Source organism: Oncorhynchus tshawytscha, linkage group LG09 (genome assembly GCF_018296145.1).
Source record: "Oncorhynchus tshawytscha isolate Ot180627B linkage group LG09, Otsh_v2.0, whole genome shotgun sequence".
NCBI classification, from domain to species: Eukaryota; Metazoa; Chordata; class Actinopteri; order Salmoniformes; family Salmonidae; genus Oncorhynchus; species Oncorhynchus tshawytscha.
Genome location: NC_056437.1, coordinates 20,505,534 through 20,518,033, shown reverse-complemented (window position 1 = coordinate 20,518,033; position 12,500 = coordinate 20,505,534). Strand labels below are relative to the sequence as shown.

The 12,500-nt window shown below is 46.4% G+C and overlaps 1 protein-coding gene across 2 annotated transcripts in view; it reads right to left on the bottom strand.

Annotated features, from left to right (window-relative positions):
* LOC121847147 (netrin receptor unc-5 homolog) overlaps positions 1 to 12,500 on the bottom strand; it is a 222,457-nt gene that overhangs the window by 52,016 nt on the left and 157,941 nt on the right. For both annotated transcript variants that reach the window (XM_042326670.1, XM_042326671.1), the window contains one exon: positions 12,447 to 12,500. This exon is cut by the window's right edge and continues 183 nt beyond it. In XM_042326670.1, the coding sequence (XP_042182604.1) occupies positions 12,447 to 12,500 (54 nt within the window). The remainder of the gene's footprint in view (positions 1 to 12,446) is intronic.

Sequence of the window (12,500 nt, the reverse complement as noted above, 5' to 3'; positions counted from 1 at the left end):
AGTCATGAAGTTGGGAGAATATCACACAGAGTAGTATAGTGAAAATCAATAGGCGTAATAATAAAAAGGGCCCGTATTCTCTTTCGGCGTGCCAGAATTAGTCATTTATTCTGCTCACTCACTCTGTTTAAGAACCCGCTGTTGCCTGACTCTGAGACTCTGAGGAAGGCTTTAGTCTCTTAGCCTGGTTTCATAGACAAGACATAACAAAATATAAAATATACTTCCGGCGCCGACAGAGATGGCCGCCTCGCTTCGCGTTCCTTTGTTTTTTTACGTGTTATTTCTTACACTAGTACCCCAGGTCATCTTAGGTTTCATTACATACAGCCGAGAAGAACTACTGAATATAAGATCAGCGTCATCAGTACGACCAAGAATATGTTTTTTGCATTGCGGATCCTGTGTTCTGCCTTACAACCAGTGCCACGGAATGGTTCCCATGCAGCGACCCAAAAAAACGACTCAGAAAAAGAGGGAAACGAAGCGGTCTTCTGGTCAGACTCCGGAGATGGGCACATCGTGCACCACTCCCTAGCATTCTTCTTGCCAATGTCCAGTCTCTTGACAACAAGGTTGATGAAATCCGAGCAAGGGTAGCATTCCAGAGGGACATCAGAGACTGTAACGTTCTCTGCTTCACAGAAACATGGCTAACTGGAGAGACGCAATCCGAAGCGGTGCAGCCAGCGGGTTTCTCCACGCATCGCGCCGACAGAAACGAACATCTTTCTGGTAAGAAGAGGGGCGGGGGCGTATGCCTTATGGCCAATGTGACATGGTGTGATGAAAGAAACATACAGGAACTCAAATCCTTCTGTTCACCTGATTTAGAATTCCTCACAATCAAATGTAGACCGCATTATCTACCAAGAGAATTCTCTTCGATTATAATCACAGCCGTATATATCCCCCCAAGCAGACACATCGATGGCTCTGAACAAACTTTATTTAACTCTCTGCAAACTGGAAACGATTTATCCGGAGGCTGCATTCATTGTAGCTGGGGATTTTAACAAGGCTAATCTGAAAACAAGACTCCCTAAATTTTATCAGCATATCGATTGCGCAACCAGGGGTGGAAAGACCCTGGATCATTGTTACTCTAACTTCCGCGACGCATATAAGGCCTGCCCCGCCCCCCTTTCGGAAAAGTTGACCACGACTTCATTTTGTTGATCCCTGCCTACAGACAGAAACTAAAACAAGAAGCTCCCACGCTGAGGTCTGTCCAACGCTGGTCCGACCAAGCTGACTCCACACTCCAAGACTGCTTCCATCACGTGGACTGGGAGATGTTTCGTATTGCGTCAGACAACAACATTGACGAATACGCTGATTCAGTGTGCGAGTTCATTAGAACGTGCGTTGAAGATGTTGTTCCCATAGCAACGATTAAAACATTCCCTAACCAGAAACCGTGGATTGATGGCAGCATTCGTGTGGAACTGAAGGCGCGAACCACTGCTTTTAATCAGGGCAAGGTGTCTGGTAACATGACTGAATACAAACAGTGCAGCTATTCCCTCCGCAAGGCTATCAAACAAGCTAAGCGCCAGTACAGAGACAAAGTAGAATCTCAATTCAACGGCTCAGACACAAGAGGCATGTGGCAGGGTCTACAGTCAATCACGGACTACAGGAAGAAACCCAGCCCAGTCACGGACCAGGATGTCTTGCTCCCAGGCAGACTAAATAACTTTTTGCCCGCTTTGAGGACAATACAGTGCCACTGACACGGCCTGCAACGAAAACATGCGGTCTCTCCTTCACTGCAGCCGAAGTGAGTAAGACATTTAAACGTGTTAACCCTCGCAAGGCTGCAGGCCCAGACGGCATCCCCAGCCGCGCCCTCAGAGCATGCGCAGACCAGCTGGCCGGTGTGTTTACGGACATATTCAACCAATCCCTATACCAGTCTGCTGTTCCCACATGCTTCAAGAGGGCCACCATTGTTCCTGTTCCCAAGAAAGCTAAGGTAACTGAGCTAAACGACTACCGCCCCGTAGCACTCACATCCGTCATCATGAAGTGCTTTGAGAGACTAGTCAAGGACCATATCACCTCCACCCTACCTGACACCCTTGACCCACTCCAATTTGCTTACCGCCCAAATGGGTCCACAGACGATGCAATCTCAACCACACTGCACACTGCCCTAACCCATCTGGACAAGAGGAATACCTATGTGAGAATGCTGTTCATCGACTACAGCTCGGCATTCAACACCATAGTACCCTCCAAGCTCGTCATCAAGCTCGAGACCCTGGGTCTCGACCCCGCCCTGTGCAACTGGGTACTGGACTTCCTGACGGGCCGCCCCCCGCTGATCCTCAACACTGGGGCCCCACAAGGGTGCGTTCTGAGCCCTCTCCTGTACTCCCTGTTCACCCACGACTGCGTGGCCACGCACGCCTCCAACTCAATCATCAAGTTTGCGGACGACACAACAGTGGTAGGCTTGATTACCAACAACGACGAGACGGCCTACAGGGAGGAGGTGAGGGCCCTCGGAGTGTGGTGTCAGGAAAATAACCTCACACTCAACGTCAACAAAACTAAGGAGATGATTGTGGACTTCAGGAAACAGCAGAGGGAACACCCCCCCATCCACATCGATGGAACAGTAGTGGAGAGGGTAGCAAGTTTTAAGTTCCTCGGCATACACATCACAGACAAACTGAATTGGTCCACTCACACAGACAGCATCGTGAGAAAGGCGCAGCAGCGCCTCTTCAACCTCAGGAGGCTGAAGAAATTCGGCTTGTCACCAAAAGCACTCACAAACTTCTACAGATGCACAATCGAGAGCATCCTGGCGGGCTGTATCACCGCCTGGTATGGCAACTGCACCGCCCTCAACCGTAAGGCTCTCCAGAGGGTAGTGAGGTCTGCACAACGCATCACCGGGGGCAAACTACCTGCCCTCCAGGACACCTACACCACCCGATGCTACAGGAAGGCCATAAAGATCATCAAGGACATCAACCACCCGAGCCACTGCCTGTTCACCGCGCTGTCATCCAGAAGGCGAGGTCAGTACAGGTGCATCAAAGCTAGGACCGAGAGACTGAAAAACAGCTTCTATCTCAAGGCCATCAGACTGTTAAACAGCCACCACTAACATTGAGTGGCTACTGCCAACACACTGTCAATGACACTGACTCTACTCCAGCCACTTTAATCATGGGAATTGATGGGAAATGATGTAAATATATCACTAGCCACTTTAAACAATGCTACCTTATATAATGTTACTTACCCTACATTATTCATCTCATATGTATACGTAGATACTGTACTCTATATCATCGACTGCATCCTTATGTAATACATGTATCACTAGCCACTTTAACTATGCCACTTGGTTTACATACTCATCTCATATGTATATACTGTACTCGATATCATCTACTGTATCTTGCCTATGCTGCTCTGTACCATCACTCATTCATATATCCTTATGTACATATTCTTTATCCCCTTACACTGTGTATAAGACAGTAGTTTTTTTTTGAATTGTTAGTTAGATTACTTGTTCGTTATTACTGCATTGTCGGAACTAGAAGCACAAGCATTTCGCTACACTCGCATTAACATCTGCTAACCATGTGTATGTGACAAATAAAATTTGATTTGATTTGATTTGACATAGTAAATTAAATCCGGGACAATCAAATTAGTATGATATGTTATGTTTGGTATGGTTATCAAACATAACAGGAGGGTGGTTGGGCGTATAATGAAAGGAGGGTGGTTGAGCGTATAATGAAAGGAGGGTGGTTGAGCGTATAATGAAAGGAGGGTGGTTGAGCGTATAATGAAAGGAGGGTGGTTGAGCGTATAATGAAAGGAGGGTGGTTGGGCGTATAATGAAAGGAGGGTGATTGGGCATATAATGAAAGGAGGGTGGTTGAGCGTATAATGAAAGGAGGGTGGTTGGGCTTATAATGAAAGGAGGGTGGTTGGGCGTATAACGAAAGCAGGGTGGTTGGGCGTATAACGAAAGGAGGGTGGTTTGGCGTGTAACGAAAGGAGGGTGATTGGGCGTATAACGAAAGGAGGGTGGTTGGGAGTATAATGAAAGGAGGGTGGTTGGGCGTATAACGAAAGGAGGGTGGTTGGGCGTATAACGAAAGCAGGGTGGTTGGGCGTATAACGAAAGGAGGGTGGTTTGGCGTGTAACGAAAGGAGGGTGATTGGGCGTATAACGAAAGGAGGGTGATTGGGAGTATAATGAAAGGAGGGTGGTTGGGCGTATAATGAAAAAAGGGTGGTTGGGCGTATAATGAAAGGAGGGTGGTTGAGCGTATAATGAAAGGAGGGTGGTTGGGCGTATAATGAAAGGAGGGTGGTTGGGCATATAATGAAAGGAGGGTGGTTGGGCGTATAATGAAAGGAGGGTGGTTGGGCGTATAACGAAAGGAGGGTGGTTTGGCGTGTAACTAAAGGAGGGTGGTTTGTAACGAAAGGAGGGTGGTTTGGCGTATAACGAAAGGAGGGTGGTTGGGCGTATAATGAAAGGAGGGTGGTTGGGCCTATAATGAAAGGAGGGTGGTTGGGCGTATAATGAAAGGAGGGTGGTTGGGCGTATAACGAAAGGATAATGAAAGGAGGGTGGTTGGGCCTATAATGAAGGAGGAGGGTGGTTGGGCGTATAATGAAAGGAGGGTGGTTGGGCGTATAATGAAAGGAGGGTGGTTGGGCCTATAATAATGTATAATGAAAGGAGGGTGGTTGGGCGTATAATGAAAGGAGGGTGGTTGGGCCTATAATGAAAGGAGGGTGGTTGGGCGTATAATGAAAGGAGGGTGGTTGGGCGTATAATGAAAGGAGGGTGGTTGGGCATAACGTATAACGCAAACATGTATCAACCCAAAGTTGTGTGTTTGCATCTCATGACGAACAACTTTAGCATTTGAGCTACTTAGCAACTTTTCAACGACTTACTACTATTTAGCTACTTAGCATGTTAGCTAACCCTTCCCCTAACCCTACTTTACATAGCACTATGGGAAGTACATATTGTACATTTTGTATTTTCATACCATATTGTACATTTTGTAAATTCATAACATATCATACGAATTGTAATTCGGAATATATCATATGAAATGGATGATGGACACCCACAAATGAATACATACCATACGAAACGTAACATATCATACTAAATGGATGATGGACACCCACAAATGAATACATACCATACGAAACGTAACATATCATACTAAATGGAGTATATCGGATTTATGTACAGAATAATCCAAAACGCTCTTAGACCAGGTTGACTATCTACATAGCACAAGCAGCAGGCAGGCTGATCAAGCATGTCATCCACATGTCATCCACATGTCATCCACATGTCATCCAGCTTGATCCCAGGAACGGTAGTTGCTGCTTTTGCAACAGCTAATGGGGATCCTAATAAAATAACAAATAACAAATGTTCATATTCAGACTGGACCAATCTACTGCAATCATCTTGACTAGTTAATACGATGAGGAAAACATGTACTGTATTCACACTCCCAACAATATAGGATGCCAGCTAATGATTGTTCTGTAGAATTCTGGGACTTCAAACAAAAGGTGGCTGCTTATCTTTGTGAATCAATGTGATCGTTACAGGGACTTTATGTCTCATCAGAGGGGACTGAGGTCAGATCGTGACATCATGCCCTGACATCATGCATTCGCTCAACTAGAACTATTACTAATATTTACTCTGTCAAATATGAGATTGTTTCATTACAGTTCTGACTACACACATGGAGGGGCTGAAATATACTTCTGGGATCATAACTCATGCAAACGAACCACTCCTTACTGATGCCATTATAGTGATCAGTGATCTGAGATGTCACCATCCCATCTCACACCCACTCACTGTCCATTAGTATGATACAAAACTATTTTCCAATCTGTCCCATTAAACGATAGCTGGTGTGGTGCTCTGAGTCTGGATGGACCCATTGGAGATGATTCATTATTAAAGCAATCATTAGCACTGGCTAGCGTTAGCTCCTTTTATTGATCAGTCACTGAGGAGCAGGCTGCTAGAGCAGCAGTCACTGAGGGGGGAGGAGGGGAGGATGGGGTAAGTAAGTACCCTGATTATCTGCCGCCCAAATGAAGAGCACCACTCCTGCTTGATGCTACCAGACATAACTCTTACAGGATGGATGGTGAGCTGTCTGTCTCCAGTGTGTCTTACACTGCTACTCTGCTCATACATATAATTAACTCTGGGCTCATTTGTTCAAATCAATGGCTACAGGTCACTGGCGCCTTGAGCTAGATATCAGCGTGGGTCCAGCTCTCAGCACTAGGCGTCTAATGGGTTATCATTTTGACCATCTGCATACAGTAGGTGTCAGTGACCTTATGCAAACATAGGTAGCTACAGTTTTTATTAGATCAAAATAATAAAAGTTAGTCTGGGTCTTTGAAAAGCACTATTCAAAATACTATAATATCCTGATCTAAATGTATCAATCAAACTCAAATCCGAGCACGATGGAAATCATATTTGGTAACGACGAAAAAACTCCCTGCCAGCGTTTGAGAGGTGAGATCAATGGTGCACGTCTAACGTGGGTGTTCCTCTAGTGAGGCGGCACTGCATGACTTCTAAAGCAGGGCCATGGTAGAGCACAGCACTAATGATGCTGTTCCTCAGCCTGGGTAGGAAGGAGAGGCAGGAGATGCAGCAACCCACTAGTCTCTCTGTTTCTATTTCTGCACTCTGATACAATGATACATATACAGGAGATACAGACAGAGGTAGAGAGGCTTTGGCTGGAGCCTGCTGTCTGATTGACAACACAACATGCCCTGCTTCCCCTTCAATCTCTCCTTCACTTGTCTCACCCTCTCGATGTCTTGCTCTCTCCTGCTTCCCCTTCAATCTCTCCTTCACTTGTCTCACCCTCTCGATGTCTTGCTCTCTCCTGCTTCCCCTTCAATCTCTCCTTCACTTGTCTCACCCTCTCGATGTCTTGCTCTCTCCTGCTTCCCCTTCAATCTCTCCTTCACTTGTCTCACCCTCTCAATGTCTTGCTCTCTCCTGCTTCCCCTTCAATCTCTCCTTCACTTGTCTCACCCTCTCAATGTCTTGCTCTCTCCTGCTTCCCCTTCAATCTCTCCTTCACTTGTCTCACCCTCTCAATGTCTTGCTCTCTCCTGCTTCCCCTTCAATCTCTCCTTCACTTGTCTCACCCTCTCAATGTCTTGCTCTCTCCTGCTTCCCCTTCTGCTTCCTTCCTTCAATGTCTTGCTCTCTCCTCTTCCCCTTCACTTGTCTCACCCTCTCAATGTCTTGCTCTCTCCTGCTTCCCCTTCAATCTCTCCTTCACTTGTCTCACCCTCTCAATGTCTTGCTCTCTCCTGCTTCCCCTTCAATCTCTCCTTCACTTGTCTCACCCTCTCGATGTCTTGCTCTCTCCTGCTTCCCCTTCAATCTCTCCTTCACTTGTCTCACCCTCTCAATGTCTTGCTCTCTCCTGCTTCCCCTTCAATCTCTCCTTCACTTGTCTCACCCTCTCAATGTCTTGCTCTCTCCTGCTTGCTTCACCCTTCAATCTCTTCCCCTTCACTTGTCTCACCCTCTCATGTCTTGCTCTCTCCTGCTTCCCCTTCAATCTCTCCTTCACTTGTCTCACCCTCTCAATGTCTTGCTCTCTCCTGCTTCCCCTTCAATCTCTCCTTCACTTGTCTCACCCTCTCAATGTCTTGCTCTCTCCTGCTTCCCCTTCAATCTCTCCTTCACTTGTCTCACCCTCTCAATGTCTTGCTCTCTCCTGCTTTCTATTTCTCTCCATCTCTCTCTCTCTCTAAATGTATTTTCAATTTCAAATGAAGGGTTTTATTGGCATGGAAAATATATGTTAACATTGCCAAAGAGTAGCCCTCTCCACCACTCTCTCTCCATCTCGCAGTCTCTCTCTCTCTCTCTCTCTCTCTCTCTCTCTCTCTCTCTCTCTCCTGTTGTTGATAGACAGAGAGAGCGAGAGAGAGAAAGGGAGCGGGAGAGACAGAGAGAGAGCGAGAGAGAGAAAGAGAGAGAGAGAGAGAGAGAGAGAGCTGTGTCATGACAAATTGGGCATCAGATAATATTTCCTGCAGAGGTTCCAGCAGTTCCAGTATTGACCAGGGCCTCATGGCCAGCCTCTCCTCTTTCTGGGCTCCTCTTCTGTCAATCTGGGGAAATCAGAGACAACTGGAGTGGGCTGAGAGTGAGAGTGAGAGAGACAGAGAGACAGAGAGACAGAGAGAGACAGATAGAGAGAGGCAGAGAGAGAGAGAGAGAGAGAATGAGAGAGAGAGAGAGAGAATGAGAGAGAGAGAGAGAGAGAGAGTCTGCATAGCCTGTGGGCTTCAGTGCGGGGAGTGTGGTTTGTGTATGTGTGGGTGTGGGTGCGCGTGTGTATGGTTGAATGAGTGTGGGAAGCCTCTGGGGCTGGGTTTGTGGAGCGTGGTGTGGGTATGCTGTGTGGGTTGGTTTGCTTGTAGATGTTTTTAGCAAATACGATTTCTGACATGATGGCAAGGGGGTACCACTGCTAACCTCTTCTTTTTAACCTCTTCTCTTCTAATGTCAACGCTGCAAAACACTTCTCCACAGTCTTCATAACAGTTCAAGTACAGCCCCATGTCAAAATGAAAAGATAATGGATGTTTGAAGTTCTCTGACTGTTTTCATACCTGCTCTGGTATACAGTGGGGAGAACAAGTATTTGATACACTGCCAATTTTGCAGGTTTTCCTACTTACAAAGCATGTAGAGGTCTGTAATTTCTATCATAGGTACACTTCAACTGTGAGAGACAGAATCTAAAACAGAAATCCAGAAAATCACATTGTATGATTTTTAAGTAATTCATTTGCATTTTATTGCATGACATAAGTATTTGATCACCTACCAACCAGTAAGAATTCCAGCTCTCACAGACCTGTTAGTTTTTCTTTAAGAATCCCTCCTGTTCTCCACTCATTACCTGTATTAACTGCACCTGTTTGAACTCGTTACCTGTATAAAAGACACCTGTCCACACACTCAATCAAACAGACTCCAACCTCTCCACAATGGCCAAGACCAGAGAGCTGTGTAAGGACATCAGGGATAAAATTGTAGACCTGCACAAGGCTGGGATGGGCTACAGGACAATAGGCAAGCAGCTTGGTGAGAAGGCAACAACTGTTGGCGCAATTATTAGAAAATGGAAGAAGTTCAAGATGACGGTAAATCACCCTCGGTCTGGGGCTCCATGCAAGATCTCACCTCGTGGGGCATCAATGATCATGAGGAAGGTGAGGGATCAGCCCAGAACTACACGGCAGGACCTGATCAATGACCTGAAGAGAGCTGGGATCACAGTCTCAAAGAAAACCATTAGTAACACACTACGCCGTCATGGATTAAAATACTGCAGCGCACGCAAGATCCCCCTGCTCAAGCCAGCGCATGTCCAGGCCCGTCTGATGTTTGCAATGACCCTCTGGATGATCCAGAGGAGGAATGGGAGAAGGTCATGTGGTCTGATGAGACAAAAATAGAGCTTTTTGGTCTAAACTCCACTAGCCGTGTTTGGAGGAAAAAGAAGGATGAGTACAACCCCAAAACACCATCCCAACCGTGAAGCATGGAGGTGGAAACATTATTCTTTGGGGATGCTTTTCTGCAAAGGGGACAGGACAACTGCACCGTATTGAGGGGAGGATGGATGGAGCCATGTATCGCGAGATCTTGGCCAACAACCTCCTTCCCTCAGTAAGAGCATTGAAGATGGGTCGTGGCTGGGTCTTCCAGCATGACAACGATCTGAAACACACAGCCAAGGCAACTAAGGAGTGGCTCCGTAAGAAGCATCTCAAGGTCCTGGAGTGGCCTAGCCAGTCTCCAGACCTGAACCCAATAGAAAATCTTTGGAGGGAGCTGAAAGTCTGTATTGCCCAGCGACAGCCCCGAAACCTGAAGGATCTGGAGAAGGTCTGTATGGAGGAGTGGGCCAAAATCCCTGCTGCAGTGTGTGCAAACCTGGTCTAGAACTACAGGAAACATATGATCTCTGTAATTGCAAACAAATGTTTCTGTACCAAATATTAAGTTCTGCTTTTCTGATGTATCAAATACTTATGTCATGCAATAAAATGCAAATGAATTACTTAAAAATCATACAATGTGATTTTCTGGATTTTTGTTTTAGATTCCGTCTCTCACAGTTGAAGTGTACCTATGATAAAATGACACACCTCTACATGCTTTGTAAGTAGGAAAACCTGCAAAATCGGCAGTGTGTCAAATACTTGTTCTCCCCACTGTATATACACTGAGTGAACAAAAACTGATCTTTTCATGACATAGACTGACCAGGTGAAAGCTATGATCCCTTATTGATGTCACCTGTTAAATCCACTTCAATCAGTGTAGATGAAGGGGAGCAGACAAGTTAAAGAATGATTTTTAAGCCTTGAGACATGGAGTGTGTGTGTGTGTGCCATTCAGAGGGTGAATGGGCAAGATCAGATATTTAAGTGCCTTTGAACGGGGTATGGTATAGATGCCAGCTACACCGGTTTGAGTATGTCAAGAACTGCAATGGGTTTTTCACACTCATTAGTTGCCCGTGTGTATCAAGAATGGTCCACCACCCAAAGGACATCCAACTTGACACAACTGTGGAAAGCATTGGAGTCGACATGGACCAGCATCCCTGTGAAACAAGTTTGACACCTTGAACTGAGGCTGGTCTGAGGGGAAAAGGGGATGCAACTAAATATCAGGAAGGTGTTCCTAATGTTTTGATCAGTTAGTGTGTATAGTATCTGTGTGTGTGTGTGTTGCTCTGTTTGGAACATGTTGAAGTATGTTCCACCCTGATGTCTGTTTATTTAAAGAAAGTATGCATGTGAGAGGGGGAATTGAGAGAGTCTGTGCACATATGTGATTATGCGTATGTGTGTGTGTGCAGGGATGTGTGTGTGTGCCTGTGGGTGCAGGGATGTGTGTATGTGTGCCAGTGGGTGCAGGGATGTGTGTGTGTGTGTGTGTGTGTGTGTGTGTGTGTATTCCAGTGAGTGCAGCGATGTGTGTGTGTCTCTGAGCCCCGGGATTAAAGAGGGTAAATGCTGTGTGATTGCTACCTGTGGGCTACAAAAATAAGTCAATTTCCCCCTTTGGCAGCTGAATACAGCCAATCAGCCGAATGGTGCTGTGTGTAATGTCTGTGGAGCCCAGAGGAGCAGGCTTTAGTCAGAAACAGCCTCAGCCCCTCCACTCTGGGATTCACCATTCAACCTCTACATGAGTGGGGGCTAAACACGCCACACACCTACACACATCCAAACATACTGTATGCACGAACATGCAAGCACAGATATTCACACACGAACGTGCATATGCATATGAGCAAGCACGCGCGCACACACACACACACACACACACACACACACACACACACACACACACACACACACACACACACACAAGCGAGAGGTGACAGTCAGGGCACACTAGTGTAAGTAGAGTTGGGGTGGAGGTGAGGGTGGGGGTGAGAGTGGGGATGAGAGTTGAGATGTGGATGAGAGTGTGGATGAGAGTTGGAGTGGGGGTGGGAATGAGGGTGTGGGTTCAGGGTGGGGGTGGGGATGAGGGTGGGGGTGAGATTTGGGGTGGGGATGAGAGTTGGGGTGGGGGTGAGGGTGGGGGTGAGGGTGAGGATGAGGGTGTGGAGGACTTGCGTCAGACATAAGGGTTTAGCATCAAACATCATTCAATCACACTGATAATGACTGATGTAAAGAGAAACAGTAGGAGAGAAGAAGAGAGCGATAGAAGAAAAGGGAATTGAGTGAGGAGATAAGGACACAGATAGAGAGAGAGAGAAGATAAGGACAGAGAGAGATAAAGAGAGAGAGAAAGAGAGTTGTGTCTGAAGGAGAACAGTATGCCTCTGTCTGTGTTGTGTCTCAGTCTTAATGATGTCCAGTTTCAACTCTTTCAGACAGAGCCTCTGCAGTGACAGACTAGTATTGGTGCAGCCCTGTGTTAAAATATCTCTTTCAGTTTAACAAGACTGTCGCTATGCTACAAAAATCCTATTCTCATTAACCGTGTGTGTGTGGATGTGTATGTGTCAGCGTGTGCGTGTGTGTGTGTTCTAGGGGTGTGGTAAAGGGCATAGTAAAGTTTTCACTGAATAATTCATCGCCTTGATTTTCTGAGCGAACTGCGTAGCTGAAGGGTGAGTCTGGGTCTGTTTGTCTCAGTGTCTGTGCTGTCTGTTCGACCTCAACCATGTTGATCTCTTTTGTTCATGTTTAAAGGTTTGGTCCATGTTGATCACTAAATGCACTCCAGGGTTGATAAAATGTTGTCCACAGGACACACCACAACCAGATACAGTGCATATGAGAAAAACATTCACACGGGTAGTTTTACTGACCCGAGTTCTCGTCCACCCTCTCCTCTACAGTGTGTTCTTTCTGGTGGACCCACT